At 39.8% G+C, this 16775-nt stretch overlaps 1 protein-coding gene across 1 annotated transcript in view; it reads left to right on the plus strand.

Moving 5' to 3' along the window:
* Window positions 1–16775, plus strand: part of Akap10 (A-kinase anchoring protein 10) — a 67538-nt gene that overhangs the window by 48865 nt on the left and 1898 nt on the right. The window contains exons 12-14 of the mRNA XM_005349894.2: window positions 3589–3671; window positions 11576–11628; window positions 12181–12276. Coding sequence (XP_005349951.1) covers window positions 3589–3671; window positions 11576–11628; window positions 12181–12276 — 232 coding nt within the window. The remainder of the gene's footprint in view (window positions 1–3588; window positions 3672–11575; window positions 11629–12180; window positions 12277–16775) is intronic.

Genomic DNA, 16775 nt, shown 5'->3' on the forward strand with positions numbered 1-16775 from the left:
AGTTCCCCTAACCAAACACTGGATCAGAATCACCCTGTCTCGAAAAACCAAAAAAAAAAAAAAAAAAAGGTGTGCACCAATATCCCCTGGCTTTTTTGTTTGTTTGTTTTGTTTTTTTAAGGGGGTTATTTGTTTTTGAAGACAGGGTTTCTCTGTAGCTTTGGGGCCTGTCCTGGAACCAGCTCTTGCAGACCAGGTTGGCCTCGAACTCACAGAGATTCACCTGGCACAAAACAAATTTTAAAGGAAGACTCTAGGGGTTTCTTGCGTTTTCAAGTCTGTCCACTTCTTAGCGTGCTACTTAACCTATTAGTGTCTCATATTTAATACTGCAACTCACTAAAGGGCATAAAGGAAGTCATACATGAAAAACACTTAAAACGGTGTCTACTGTCTAGGAAGCATGTAGAATGCATCACTCCCATCTTCTCTCCACTAATATGTATCAGATTGATGATATCATAGTTACATGCTGTGTTCTAGGCTGCCTGCTTTACACATTCCATTGGATTTACATTTTACCTATTTTATTTAGTCACTTGTTTTGAGACAGGGTCTCACTATGTAGTCTTGACTGGCTTGGAATTCAGTACATATACCAGGCTCACAGAGATCTGTGTGCCTCAGCCTCCCAAGTGCTGGATTAAAGGCATGTGCCACCATGTAAGGCCATTTTAGCTATTTTAAAGTCTGGATCTTAAAAACAAAAATACACATAAAGTGAAAAGATGCTGACATTGCTTGTTTGTTATGTAGCTATTAGGAATGTACTTAGTGGGGTTTTGAGCCTAGAATAGAACGACAACAAGATAGTTCACTTACTGACATTTACTAGATACACATAAAGTAACTTCTTTCTTAAATGTGGTTTGATGACTACTTAAACCTATGTAGATTTGATTTCCTTTTCTATGTGTGTGAATACCCTACCCTCAGTGTGGTTTGATGGACACATAAACTTGTATAGATATGATCACTTACCCTGTACTTGATCTTAACAGTTTGTGAAAGGGATTTCACCATGCCTTAATGCTTTTGTCAGAAATCAACAGTGGCATTTGGATGGCTGAGAAGTCTAGAAAAAAGCTTCAAGGAAAACAAAAAGTTTAATCACATTGTCTTTGAAAGTACACAATGGCTGTGTCAGCTTTATAGAATCTTTTTTTTAAGTGTGTGTGGTTATGTGATATGTATGTGTAGGTACACAGGTCGTGGTGCAGATGTGGAGGCCAGAGAACCCACTTGGTTGAGTTGGTTCTCTGTTTTCACCACCCTCTGGGTGTGAACTCTGATTCCAGGCTGCTGCTGCTGAAAGTGCCTCTACCCACTGAGACATCTTGCCTGCCCGGCTTTTAGTAATGTTTAATGATTAGAGTGACCTTTTGAAAATAGCAGACAAAGGACTTGCTGTGCAAGTATGTGGATTGGACCTGAGTCTGACCTCCATCACCTACACAGAAACGCAGGCATGGGTTTGTATTTTTAAACTGGGGAAGCAGGAAGGATCCTTGGGGGCTCATTGGCTGTCCAGTCTAATTGAATCAAGAAGCTCTTGGTACAGTTCAGTTTTGAGGCCTGGCTCAAAAACTAAGATGGATGGGACCAATGAGATGGCTCATAGGTAAAGGCATTTGCTGCCAAACCTGACTACCTGAGTTTAATCCGAGACCCACGTGGTAGAAGAAAGCTAACTCCTGTAAGTTATCCTTTGACCTCCACGCAAGTGCTATGGTGTATGAGCTTCCCATGCAACTGCATAAATAAATACATTAAATATAAATTTAAAAAAATAATAAATACTGTGAAGAATAATTGAAGAAGACACCTGAAATCAACCCCTGGCCCTACACATACACACACACACACACTCATGCAAACACATACACACGAACAAGTATACACGCATACATTGTAAAAAAGAAAATGGTAGACAAAGTCCAAATAAGTTTTCTTGAAGATGAAATCTACTCTTAGGGAATTGTTCATCTACTTAGAACCTCACATAAGAAAGTCAATTGGTGCCGGGCGGTGGTGGCGCACGCCTTTAATCCCAGCACTCGGGAGGCAGAGGCAGCCTGGTCTACAAGAGCTAGTTCCAGGACAGGCTCCAAAGCCACAGAGAAACCCTGTCTTGAAAAAAAAATAAAGAAAGTCAATTGGTGCTAGTGCACATCTTTAATCCAAGCACTTGGGAGGCAGAGGCAAGCAGACACCTGTGAGTTCAAGGTCAGACTGGTCTACAGACTGAGTTCCAGGACAGCCAGAGCTACACGAAAAATCCCTATCTCAAAAAACAAAAAAGAGAGTTGATAGTCAAGCATGATGGTTCGTGTCTTTTATTACAGCAGAGGCAGGAAGATTTCTTTCTATAGCAAGTTCTAAGACAGCCAGGGCTACATAGAGACCCTGTCTCAAAAAAAAAAAAAAGAGAGAGAGAGAGAGAGGCCACCACCAGTCAGTTACAAAATGTTTCATTTACATATATATATTAAAATACTAAATGGGTCAGAAAAGAATTGATGATTTTTTTTCACTTTCATCGTTAAAGATTTCATTGTTTTAGTTTTATTATTTTATCACCTATGAAGTTTTTTTCAAGGCAAATAAATTTGTGTGTGTTGGTATGCTGACACACATACATGCCATATAATAGAAAAACTCCTAGAAAGAATGTCTGTAAAATAAGACCCCCTTCCCAGAGTAAAATAATACATAGATACCAGAACACATGCTTCACTTCTCTTCTCTTAACTTGTAGTTACAAATAGGTTTGTTTTTTGTTTTTAATTAAAAGAATGAGCTTGGGCTAAAGAGGTGGCTCAGCAATTAAGAGCACTGAATACTCTTCCAAAGGACCCGAATTCAGTTCCCAGCACCCACATAGTAGCTAACAGCTGTCTGTAACTCCAAGATCTGACACACTCATACAGACAAACATCCACATACAGGCAAAATACCAGTGCAAATAAAATTTTACAAAAGAGGTTGTTGGCAGTAAGTTCACGTAAGTTTAATGTCCCCTTTAATCACTCGTAAGGGATGATTTTCTTCCCTTCCTGCTCAGGCAGTCACTGTTACACTGTTGTACATTTTCTGCTGCTCATTTTTGTGTAATTGATACTACACGCTGTCCTGTTTTTTAGTGATTTCATTCATGAGTTTAGGGGAGAGTTTTGGTTGGTTGTCTTAGTTTTATTGTCTTCTGTACTGACCTAGCATGCACTGTACACTACAGAACTACAGTTTCATCCCAAAGTTGTCATATATTTTGATCATGTAAAGCAAATCAGACTTTTTTTGGTTTCTTCTTTTGCAAAATTGTCTTGGCTAGTCTTGTGTCTATTCTCTGTATGAAATTTAGAACTTGGATTACCTACTATTATGTTTCATAAACCTTTTTGGGGGTTTTAAAAGGAATTCCATTGAATTAGAGAATGTCTCCGTGAAAAGAGGTTCTGTTTCAAATAAACCTCACTTTGAATAACTTGAATTGCTATGAATTGTATTTCCAGCTATTGAACTATAGGTGAGCTACTTAAACTTGGTTTTGAATTTTAGAAATTACATTCTTCTTCTCATCCTGTTTAGGAAGATGTCCTTTGGAAGAGTCAGTGACTTGGGGCAGTTCATCCGGGAATCTGAGCCTGAGCCTGACGTAAAGAAATCTAAAGGTTGTATGTAGTAGTTTTTATTCTTTATAGTAAACTTTTGCTCACATTAGATACCAAATATGTAAGTGAAGGATTATTTAACGTTTAAAGTGATTTTTAACTACCAGATTTTTTTAACTCTCTGCGTATGGGAACTTTGTGTAAATATCTCTACAAAATCTCTTCCTTTGAGTAAAAAGTTATTGAACTTAACTTTGCTACTACAGAAGGTGCAGCAGGAAGGGATACATTGTTTTTCCTTTTTATTTAAAGATATACATTCAGTCTATGTTGGCCTTGTGTCTTATCCTGTGACCCTTTAGTTTATTAAATTTCCTCAGTTACTGAAGATTATTATGAAATATGTAAGGAAAATAATAAGTTGAAATCCAAATCCTTTATATAACAGTCAGTAGAAGAATGACTTGGTCAAGACTTAAGCTTTAGTGTTGCATGAATAAAAACCGACAGACAGATATTGGGGTTCAAACTGAAGATGAGGAAAGCAAAGCAGTCAACCACTGGAGAGTTCTTACCTCTACCAAGGCTGAGCGAACCTGTGCTCAGCGTGACTGCAGACTGAGACCCTGAGCTCCTGTCTGCTCCCATCTTTATTCCTCTCTAGGGCTGGGATTAAAGGTATGCGCCACCACTGCCCGACCTCTGTGGCTAACTAGTGTGGCTGCTAAGATTAAAGGTGTGTGCCACCACTGCCTGGCCTATATGACTGACCAGTGTGGCTAACTTTGCACTCTGATCTTCAGGCAAGCTTTATTTATTAAGGCACAAATAAAATATCACTATAATTCAGACTAAAGTCTTGTTTCTTTTTTCATTGCGTGTATTTGGTATATAGACGTGTTTACTCACTTGCACTGGCGTGGGACTGTTTTCCTTAATCACACCTTTTATTTTTGAAACAGGGTCTCTAACAAAACCTAAAATTTGCCTTTCAGCTAGACTGACTGACCAATCAAACCCCACCTCCCATCTTGTCTCCACCAACTCATATGCCAGCAGTGAGGTTACAGATGTGCAGCTGCACCCAACTTTTTATGTGGGTTCTGGGAATCTGAACACAGCAAGCACTTAAGCACTTTGCCCACTGAACCGTCTCCTAAGCTCCTCTTTTTTCTTTCTTTCTTACTTTTTTTTTTTTTTTCTTCAACAGAGTCTCACTGAATAGTCCTAGCTGGCCTGGATTTCACATACATCTGTCTTCTGTCTCCTGAGGTCTGAGATTAAAGGCATACACGCACACCTAACTGTTCGTTTTTTTTTTTTTAATAAAAATGCATTCTTTGTTACTGATCCCAGTTTCAAATCATTGGTTCACCCAAGAAATTTTTGGAAACAAATGTGGATCCATTCAGATGACATCTAGAATTTGTCAGATACTAACTTTGCAAAAGAAAATGCCCTACTTTATATATTTAAAATAGGAGCTGTTGTTATTCTTTTGGGTTTAATAGCACTGTTTTCTTCTGTGCTTTATCTGCTTTTAAATGCAAATATATACGTGCATTGATATATATATATGTGTGTGTGTATGTATGTATGTATGTATTCTTAATGTAGGGTGTGTGTGTGATGTTTAGATGTGTGAGTATGAGTATCTCCACCTCCTCCTCTGCATAGGAGTACTAGGATTACATGCACACACTACCACACCTGGTTTTCACCTGGGTGCTGGTGATCGAACCCAGTTTCTCACTCTTGCACAAGTGCTTTACTCCCTGGGCCTTAATACAATTATATTTTGATAAAGAATTTCACTACTGTTTTCATGAATGATCTACTTTTTTAAGGAAAATTGCAAGTTATTGAAGTAATATAGAACAAAGAGAGCTTGCTTTCTAGTTGACTTCATTTGCCTATATAATCGATTTATTTCCTGTTTCATCAGAGCTGTCTAAGGTGTTTGGGTGAAGAGTGTAGAAAGAAAATGTGAAACTTTTTTTTTTAGTGCTGGTACATGCTAAGCAGTGTTCTACTAAGCTGCGCCCATAGCCAGTAAATGACTTTTGAGTTCTCTGTTTCTGTTCATCCTAATTATTCAATCTCCTCATGCCATTCATTCTAAAAAACATTAAGTGTCTACTGTGCCTAGGAGAAAAGAAGTGCTGTTTTCTCTACAACTCACATGACAGCGGAGGAGACAGTAAACAGATAAACGTCACTTATGCGTCTGTTAAATACTTAGTGATGAGTGTAAAAGGCAGGATAATGGATTGTCAGAGAAGTGGGAAGTAGCATTTGAAAGGTAATATTCAGAAAGGTTAGCCTAGGCTCAAGGTGGCCCAAGGTTCCAGGAAGAGAGGGGTGTGGGTCTAGCAGTGTCTGGAGGGAGTAGAGGACTGAATTGAAACACAGCAAACGAGCAAGGGCCAAGACCAGTGTGTCCAGAGTAGATGGTAGTAAGGAGCACTGCAGAGATTAGAGAGCTCGTGGCCCATTGGATTAGAGAGGTGATGTGACGGGACTTGTTGAAGGAAGTGTTTTGGCAGCCAGTTGTGCTGAACACAGCAGTTTAGGGAAGTAAAGAGGCTTTTAGTCAGTGTCTAAGTCAGGAATGGTGCTCATGAGCTAGGCTCAGAGTAGAAAAGCAGTTTGGTTTGTGTTCTATTAGAGGAATAGGCAACAGGATTACATTTCTGCCAGCAATTCCTTCCATTAAGATGATTATGGGTTTTTGTTTGTTTTAATTTAAGGTTTCTTTTATGTATATGAGGCTTTTTTTTTTTTGCCTGCAAGTTTTATGTGCATGCCTGATGCCCATGGTGAGCAGAAGAGGGGCTCGGATCTTTTGAGACTGGGGTTACAGATGATTGTGAGCTACCATATGATGCTTGGAACTGAACTTAGGTCCTCTGCAAAAGCAACAAGTGCTCTTAACCCCTGATCTAACTCTCCAGCCTGTTACTTCAACTCATTCTTTGTTGTTGTTTTTGTGTTTTTGTTTTTCGAGACTCTTAATAAGACACATTCCATGAAATCAAGGCTAATAGTTTATACTGTTTGATTAAGCATGTCTGTAGACACTGCTGTGTCCTTTGGTTGTCAAGATGGCTCTTTAAATCACATGGGCTTTGGTGATCCAGGAGCATAGAAATTGATTGTTACATTCAGAAAATATTTCAGCCATCCTGAGTGCCAAGCACTATGCCAAATTTCATAGCTATAAATAAAAGGGTGTGGTCTGTCAGTTTTTCTCTGGCTTGGTTCCTTTCTTTGACTTCTGACCTGTTAAACATATCGGGTTAATTCCAGCATTATCTGCCTTCTAGATTTTTCTAATTATGTTACTCAGTTTACTTTTCTTGTCATTTCTTATAAACTGGAAATTATATGTTTTGGCAGAAAATATTTGTCTGTAGTATTGTTCAAAGATTCTTCGTGGCAGTGTGTGGCACACTCCTTTAATTCAAGCACTTGGGAGGCTGACGCAGGCAGAGAGCTCTGTGAGTTTGAGGCCAAAAATTGAGACTCCCGCCTAATATTGAAGTTATATATTAAAATACCACCTAAAAAGAGCTACAGAACATTTAATAGCAGTTTAGCATACAAAATGGAGGGGCGTGAGATTTTACTTTTCATTTCCCCCTTATCCTCTACTGTGAAACAAGGACTGAACTAGAGAATGCATCATAGTCAACTGTCAGGTCCAGACGTTACTGCTTTGTCATGCTTGTCATCCACCCTCTTCCTTCCTACCTGGATAAAATCTGTCCTCCTTGCTGTAACCTAGGATCGCCCCTTCTGGTCGCTATGGTGTTGCTCTCTCACAAGCCCAGCTCTAAAATTGAGCTATGCCTTGCAGTTCTAAAGTGTCTTCCTTCAGAGGAACTTCTGTGGTTGCTGCCCTGCTGTGGTGCTGTGGTCTGTGTGCAGCTTTGTTCCTCATTTCAGTATTCTTTTTTTTTTTTTTTTTTTTTTTTTGCTTTTTCGAGACAGGTTTCTCTGTGGCTTTGGAGCCTGTCCTGGCACTAGCTCTGTAGACCAGGCTGGTCTCGAACTCACAGAGATCCGCCTGCCTCTGCCTCCCGAGTGCTGTCATTTCAGTATTCTTTTTCAGACTGCCTGCCCACAGGAGCCACCAGCATACTGTTGTATAGATAGCTTTCCTCTTGCGTAATTGCAACATTAGCACTGTGAACTCAGGGGTGGTATATCTTTATTTGGCAATATATTCTGTTTCTAAAATTGTGCCTACCAGATAATAGTCAACATTTGTTGATAAATTAATTTTTAAATTCCATTATGTGATTATGTGAGTGATAAAACTATGAGCTATATTTCAGAACAAAGTCATTTTTAAATTTGGTTGCCTTTTGCATAGACATGTAAGTTTTGTTTTTTGTTTGGGTTTTTTTTTTTGTTTTTTTTGGGTTTTTTTTGTTTTGTTTTTTTTGTTTTTTTCAAGACTGGGTTTCTCTGTGAAACTGTCCTGGAACTCGCTTTTTAGGCCAAGACTGGCGTTGAACTCACAGAGATCCGGCCTGCCTCTTCCTGCCGAGTTATGATTAAAGGCAAGTGCCACCTCCACCTGACTAGTTTTCTTATCTATGCATACATAACCGTTTGGTCTGCAGATACTCAAAAGATACTGCTCTGGCCCTAAGCAGTGAGAACTTACTAGAGTTTTCAAGATAGTGTAGATCTTAGATGATCCACAAATGAAGAAACTGGGGCCTCAAGAGGTTTGTGGCTTAGATTAAACTGTTCGACTGTAATGAAATAGTCTAGCAAAGGCAACTAAAGGGAGAAAGGGCTTATACTGTCTCACAGTCAAGGGTACACTCCATCATGGCAGGGAACAGGAGGAGGCAGGAGGAGCTCGAAGCAGCTGGTCACATCAGATCCACAGCCGGAACAGAGAATGGTAAATGCATGCGGGTGCTCAGTTCCCGTACCTCATCTATAGACTTCAAAACTCAAACCAGAGAATGGTGTCGCCCGCAGTGTCAAGATTGACAGTTAACACTATCATCACACGGGCTGGAGAGATGGCTCAGTGGTTAAGAGCATTGTCTGCTCTTCCAAAGGTCCTGAGTTCAATTCCCAGCAACCACATGGTGGCGCACAACCATCTGTAATGAGGTCTGGTGCCGTCTTTTGGTGTGCGGGCATACACACAGAATATTGTATCCATAATGAATAAATAAATATTTTTAAAAAAAACACTATCATCACACATAGCAACTCCAGGGGTTTGACTCAGATTATCCTTTGATGAGAGTTTTGAGTTTAACTCCCTTGCTCTGCCTGCCTTGCTAAGGACAACTGACTGGATTTTTTTTTTTTTTTTTTTGGTTTTTTGAGACAGGGTTTCTCTGTGGATTTTGGAGCCTGTCCTGGAACTAGCTCGTGTAGCCCAGGCTGGTCTCGAACTCACAGAGATCCGCCTGCCTCTGCCTCCCTAGTGCTGGGATTAAAGGCGTGTGCCACCACCACCCGGCTTTTTTTTTTACTTTTTTTTTTTTTTTTGGTGAATTTTTATCCTTTACTGAACTATAACTCTGATTTGACTTTTAAAACCCTGGTAATAGAGCACAAAGGTAAAGTTTTAAGAAAGATCCGGATGCTGTCAAGATGGCTCAGTGGGTTAAGATTCTTGCCATGCCAGCCTGGCAACCTGAGTTCAGTCCCCAGAACCTATGCCAGCTCCACAGAATTGTTCTCTGATTTCCACATTTGGGTCATAGCACATTCTTGCCCCTCTTCCCCAGTAATAATAATAAGTATATATTTAATTAAAAGTGCTTGTGAATATCTTAGATGTTTCTGAAAATATGAGAACTTTTATTTCAGGACAAACAGTAAGTTATATTTCAAAAAATAGCAAGGGACTGGGTAGATGGTTCAATAGTTAAGAAAACTTTCTATCTTGCAAGGGAACTCAAGTTCACTTCTCAGCACTCAAGGGCAAGTGACTTACAACTATGCATAATTTCAACTCCATCGGAGACAGAAGCAGGCAGATCTCTGAGTTTGAGGCCATCCTGATCTATAGATCAAGTTCTGGAACAGCCAGAGCTACACAGAGAAACCCTGTCTTAAAACAACAACTGGGTGGTAGTGGTACACTCCTTTAATTCCAGTACTCTGGAGGCAGAAGCAGGTTGATATCTGAGTTTGAGGCTAGTCTGGTCGAGAGTGAGTTCCTGGACAGCTAGGGTTACACCAAAGAAACTGTGTGTCTCAAAAAACAAACATAAAAATCATAAATCTTAATAGCAAGGAATTCAAAAATATATGAGCATGTGTCCCTCCAGTGGCACCCCTCCTTGTCCCTGTCTTTGGGAGAGCCCTTCTGTGCCTCAGTCTGGAGACTGAACTCTGAACTCTATGGTACATGGTTTCAGAGCTAACTGCTGGCCGGAAGTATTTTTCCAGCAGTAAAATTTGAAAGAAATTGTGCTGAAGAGAGATAGATATCAAGAAGACTGTAAGTCTGTAGGAGTGGTACTAAGAAGGGAATTTGAAGTGAGATAAGATGTTAGCAGGAATTAGAAGGAAGAGTCCAGCCTGAAGGTTAGAAGTCAGGCAGTTGCAGGAGAGTGGTGCAGTAGTGAGCACATAATTCAGCAGCCGGGTGAGATTTTATTGACCCTGCTTTGCAATAACTGATGATCAGATTAGTATTTAACACCTCAAACGGAGAGCTGGAGGGATGACCTGGTGGGTAAGAATGCTTGTTGCTCTTTCAGGAGACTGGAATCTAGTTTCTAGGACCCACATAAGGTGGCCCAAAACCACCTATAACTCCAGCTCCAGGGGATCCAGTGCTCGCTCTAGCTTCCATGGGATCCTACACCCATGTGCACAGACACATAGCAACAAATAAGTAAATTTTTTGTTGTTGTTTTGTTTTGTGAGACAGTGTATTATGTAGTTCTGACTGTCTTGGAACTTACTATATAGACCAGGCCAGCCTTAAATTGACAGAGCTCCGCCTGCCTCTGTCTCTGAGTGCTGAGATTAAAGGCATGTGCCTCCACTGCCAGGCAATTTCTTTTCTTTTCTTTTTTTTCCTCTTTTTTTCTTTCTTTCTTTCTTTCTTTCTTTCTTTCTTTCTTTCAGGAAAACCTTCAATAATAAAAATTATTGAAGGAAAAAGATCTGGATTTTGTATTTTTTGTGAATGGTATATCTAGGCTCATTTTAGCTAGTGAATTAATTAGGATCTTACCTGAAGAATTAATGTGTGGCTAGTGAGATGACTCAGGGAGTAGAGGCATTTGTGGCCAAACTTGACAACCTTAATTCAGTTCCTAGGACACCCATGGTGAAAGGAAAGAACCTATTCTTCTAAGTTGTCGTCTGAGTTCTACAGTTAGGAATTCCCACCAGCTCCCACCAACCCCCAATAAATAAATGATGTCTTGAAGGTGTGTGTGTTTTAGAGAAAAGAAATACTGCTATTGCCTGTTGTTGCCCGCCTTTAATCCCAACACTCAGGAGGCAGAGACAGGCAGATCTGTGGATTCAAAGCCAGCCTGGTCTACAGAGTGAGTTCCAGGACTACACAGAGAAATTTGAAGGAATATTTCAAACTGAAGAGAAAAACAAATTCATTCATCAGTCTCCTGATGTGTTGATAGATTCTTATACCAAACCATTATATTGATTAAGGATTTGTTCTCAATGATAGCTACAAGTCTAACATTAACCACCTTCATCTGCTGAGAAGAGAGAGTAGAAGAAAAATCCAGAATCCTGAAACAGCTATTTAGAAGCATTTTAAGTCACGATTTTCACAAAGTTATTATAAACATTGTGTTATAGAAATGATATGAACTGTTTTTATTAATGTTTTTAATAGGAAACTAGGAAAGAATATCCATGTCTAAGAGATATCTCCAAAATCATTTGTAACGTAAAATTACATTAAAATCCATATTCATTTTGTCTTTGCTCACCAGGATTCATGTTCTCACAAGCTATGAAGAAGTGGGTGCAAGGAAATACTGATGAGGTGAGTCTTACAGAAGCGGGGAACCTACCCTTGTCTCAGGAAGGCTGCATGCCTCTTCCTGTGCTTCCTTGTTACACAGATGACACGTCAGTGCCCTCTTATTCTGGTTGTAACAAGGAAGGCTCCACTTAGCATTTCATAATTGCCCAGTGGTAGCAATAAAAGTATCTTCAGAGACTGTGACCACTGACACCGCCACCAGGTCAGTAATGTAAAGACAAAAGTGGAGATGTTTTCTTCGGCAGTTTCAGTTGTAGTTTTAGCAGGAGTCGTGTGGAATAGTTAAGTACATTGAGAGATTAGAGTGGACAAAGAAAAGTGTTCTGTTTTGACCTCAAACATAGAAAGTAATCACGATGTTGGCTACTCAGTAGCTGACTCTGTAAGACCGTGAGGTACATGTTAATATATCACAGCCAGCGGTGCCCAGATTCTTTGATATATAAGGAAGGTGCTTTACCCAAATGATAAGCATGTTTGGAAGACTGATTATATGTATCTTGATTCTCCTAATGAAGGGCCTTTATCAACAATGTGAATAACTTCTTTCAGGCTCAAGAGGAACTAGCTTGGAAGATTGCTAAAATGATAGTGAGTGACGTTATGCAGCAGGCACACTGTGATCAACCATTGGAGAAATCTACGAAGGTAAGGGTGACTTGCATTCTGACTTAGCCTTTCGTTGCTGGGGTTTGTTGTTGTTGTTGTTGTTTGTTTGTTTGAGACAGGGTCTTAATGTAGCCCAGGCTAGGCTCAAAGTCTTCTGACTGATGTCCACCTAGAACTTCTGATCTTCCCACTTCTGCATACCAACTGCTAGAATTATTGGCTGTGCCATCAAAACTGGTTTGTATGGTGCTAGGAGTAACCCTTGGGCTTTGCGAATATTACAGAAGCACTCTACCAAATGAACTGTTTCTCTGCCCCTGGCCTGGCTTTTGTAAAGTAAATAAATAAACACACTAGCACATATTTTGATTGTTTAATAATAATTTTTAAAAGAGGAGCTAGAATTAGGACTCTGTGGTTAAAAGTACATACTGCTCTTGTTTGGGTGGGTCCTGAATTTGGTTCCCCAAATCCACAACCACCTGTGACACCAAGTATGATGCCTGCGGATCTCCTCAGATACCTGCACTCATAACACATATGCATATATACATATATATGATATTAGGATACTTCTGTATCTGCCTCTGAAGCATTAGCTGCTATAAGAATTACCTTTCGTCATAAGGAACTGCAAGATTGATGAACTAAACAAAATATATTTCCAGATAGTGGACAGTATGTGATCTTCAAAAGCAGTAGAATTTTTTTTTTCTTTTGGTTTTTCGAGACAGGGTTTCTCTGTAGCTTTGGAGCCTGTCCTGGAACTCCTTTTGTAGACCAGGCTGGATTCGAACTCACAGAGATCCGCCTGCCTCTGCCTCCCGAGTGCTGGGATTAAAGGCGTGCGCCACCACCACCCGGCCAAAAGCAGTAGAATTGAAGTATTCCCTAGCCCACTGTTGGCAGTTGGCTTCTCAAGTAGAGAAGGTAAGTCTGAACAGAGCCAGATTTGATGAACTTAAAAATGAAAAGGAACATTTAGAGAGGAAAAGCTTGATGTGGTTATTTATAGCAGTTATGAAACGGGGCATCAGAAAAGAAGATGCTGTCCAGAAAAAAAGAGCTATAGAGATACTTGGGAAGACCTTCAAGTCATTGACCAGATACCAGTCTTCATGGATGTACATGAAAATGTGTATCTCAGGGCTGGAGAGATGGCTCAGAGGTTAAAGAGCACTGACTGCTCTTCCAGAGGTCCTGAGTTCAATTCCCAGCCACCACATGGTGGCTCAAAACCATCTGTAATGAGATCTGGTGCTCTCTTCTGGCATGCAGGCATACATAGAGGCAGAAATGTTGTATACATAATAAATAAATAATTTTAAAAAATATGCTTATCTCTAGGGAAAAAAAAAACAAAAGTTAGATGTTGACTGATATCCAAAAGATGGGGCTAGGAATAGTTGGTGTTTCTTCTGGCCACAGTAATAAACAAAGAATACTGAGCATAGGGAGTTATGTCTTACTATTGGAGTTAAGTGAAGCCTAATATATGTCAACAAAGTTTAAAAGCAGTTTGGAAGGATCAGACTACATACAATTGTATGCCAAAACAAAAGTTGCCAGGCAATGGTGGCGCACACCTTTAATCCCAGCACTCAGGAGGCAGAGGCAAGTGAATCCCTGCGAGTTCGAGGCCAGCCTGGTCTTCAAGAGCTAGTTCCAGGACAGCTAGGGCTGTTACACTGGGAAACCCTGTCTCGAAAAACAAACAAACAAACAAAAAAACAAAAGTTAACCCTCCTTAAAGGAACATAGCATAAAGGTAGAAAGAGAAAATTGACTGACAAAACTGTCCTGACCATCACAGCCCATTGTAGCATGTGCACCCACCCATACACATCATGCCTGCACACACATGCACGAAATAATATTGAAAATAATAATGATCATAATGATCATGGGAAGCCTTCTCTGAAGAGTGGGTTTGGGGTTGGATGAGAGGGAAGGTGGAGGAGGGGAGGAAGTGGAAACTGGATTTGGCATGTAAAATGAGAAAAGATAGGGTTTTTTAATTAATTAATTTAAATAATAAGCAAAATGTAAAAAAATAATGACAAAATTTAAGAGAAATGTCAAGGCAAACAGTATAGTGGGGAGAAATAGAAGACAGGATTTAAAAACCAAAGTTCCTGAAATAAATATTAGAGGTGGAAAATGACATTGAATGAAATCAGTTGCCATTTAGGAACCACAAGAAAACATTGACTCCTACATGAAGACAAACAGAAAAAAACTGGAAATATTTTTTAAAAAATGAGTAAAACAAATGCTATTAAACAATGTGTGCCAGCTAACAAACATTTGAGGCACAAGTTGGGATACAGAAAAAAACATAACTAATGATTAAAATTTTTCAAAATTTGATGAAAACTAAATCTGTATATACAGATTTAGCAAAAATTCTAATTGGTCTTAATAATAAAAACCCAGTCAGATATTAGGGGGTGAAAGCTGAGAGATCAGAGAAGCAGAGCAGTCAGCCACTAGACTTGGTGAGTTCTTACCTCTACCAATGCTCACATCAAAGAGGCGATCCTATCACTACGAATCCTCAGACTGCTGCTGTCTCTACAAAACCTCGAACTGTATCTGAACCCCTGTCTCCTCCCGCCTTATATTCCTCTCTCTGCCCATTCCTGTTTCCACCTCCCTAGTGCTGAGATTAAAGGCGTGGGATCCTAAGTGCTGGGGTCACCTTTGTGTGAGCTCTGTTTCTCTTGTGTAGCCCAGGCTTGCCTTGAACTCACAGAGATCCCTCTGTCTCCTGAGTGCTGGAATAAAGGTGTGTGCCTCCACTGCCTGGCCTCTCTGGCTCTAGTGGCTTAGAATAGCTGCAGATGTTTTTTGGCTTTTGGTTTGGTTTTTTTTTTTTTTTCCTCTCTTTTCTTTTCTCGAGACAGGGTTTCTCCGTAGCTTTTGGAGCCTGTCCTGGAACTAGCTCTTTGTAGACCAGGCTGGCCTCGAACTCACAGAGATCCGCCTGCCTCTTCTTCCCGAGTGCGCCACCACCACCTGGCTATGCTGAAGATGTTATTACATACAGGTAAGAACAGCAATCATTTTGTCAAATGTTAAGCAGGCCAGAAGATATCTAAGTAGAAGTCAAACAGTGAAGGTGGCTTTTGGTGAGGAAGTTAAATTAAAGGGATTTCTTTTTTTTCCTTCTTCAAGCCAAATAAAACGTGAGAGCATTCATTTCCTCTGACCAAATAATTAAAATCAATTTAAGAAGATTTTTTTCAAGCCAGGTGTGGTGGTAAAACTTAGCTCTCAGGAGCCTGAAGGTAAAGGATCATAAATTTAAAACCAGCCTGTACTCTATAGGGAGTTCAAAGGATGCCTAGCCGCATAATCCTCTAAAAGATAAAACAAGACAGACAACCCGACTAGACTTTTTTTTTTTAATTAAAAAAAACGTTGTCGTCTCCAAAGCCACAGAGAAACCCTGTCTCCAAAAACAAACAAACAAAAAAAAAAAGTCACTTTTTGGATGATTTTTTTTCTTAAAATTTTAAAATTTATTTTGTGTGTGTTTGTGTGTTCACATGTTCATTGGTTTGCATGTAGAGGTCATAGTTTGACATCAGGCATCTTCCCCAAATCATGACACACTATTAGTTTGAATGCTCTGCCTAGCTCAGACTTGTTTCTGGCTGAATCTTTTAACTTAAATTAACCTGTTTCTCTTTATCTACCTTTTGTCTTGGGGCTTTTTACTTTTTTTTTTTTCTGTATATCTTATTTTGACTGCTTCTTGTGTCTGGCAAAGATGCCTGGCTTCATGCCCTGGGCACCTCCCTCATTCTCTCCTCCTCCTTCCCCTCCTCCTGAGCCTGGATTTCTCCTCCTAATCTCTCTGCCTGCTGGCCCCACCTATCCTTTCTCTGCCTAGCTGTTGGCCATTCAGCTCTTTATTAGACTAGTCAGGTGCCTTAGCCAGGTAAGGTAAAATATGCAACACATCTTTACATAATTAAACAAATGCAGCATAAACAAAAGTAACACACCTTTACACAGCTAAATATTCTATAGCATAAACAAATTAATACATCTTTGCCCAGTTAAAATAATATTCCATGACTAAAAAGATGATAATTTTTGTCAAACCTTAAACAGTCAAGTCCCTTATCTACCAAGTACACAGGGGGACACATTTAGGCCAAAGAGAATTGAAAGAATTACTGAGGCACTCAAAATTTTCAACATAAATCAATTGGTGGAGGACTATGTGAGTCAATGCCTCCCTTGCCAGGCTACTAACCCAAAAAAGAAAGAGCCCTCTCAAAGCAAAAAGGAAAGTAAAGGTAAAGTTGTATAAAGAAGTACAAGATTGTTATTTTGTGATTATCCATCATTATGTTGATGATCAGATGTTGGAAAATAAGGAAATGTTTAGAAATCATTTTAGAACTAGATGTTTAAAAAATTCAGGATCTGCCGGGCAGTGGTGGCGCACGCCTTTAATCCCAGCACTCGGGAGGCAGAGGCAGGCGGATCTCTGTGAGTTCGAGGCCAGCCTGGTCTACAAAGGG

Source organism: Microtus ochrogaster, chromosome 7, assembly GCF_000317375.1.
Source record: "Microtus ochrogaster isolate Prairie Vole_2 chromosome 7, MicOch1.0, whole genome shotgun sequence".
Taxonomy (NCBI): Eukaryota; Metazoa; Chordata; class Mammalia; order Rodentia; family Cricetidae; genus Microtus; species Microtus ochrogaster.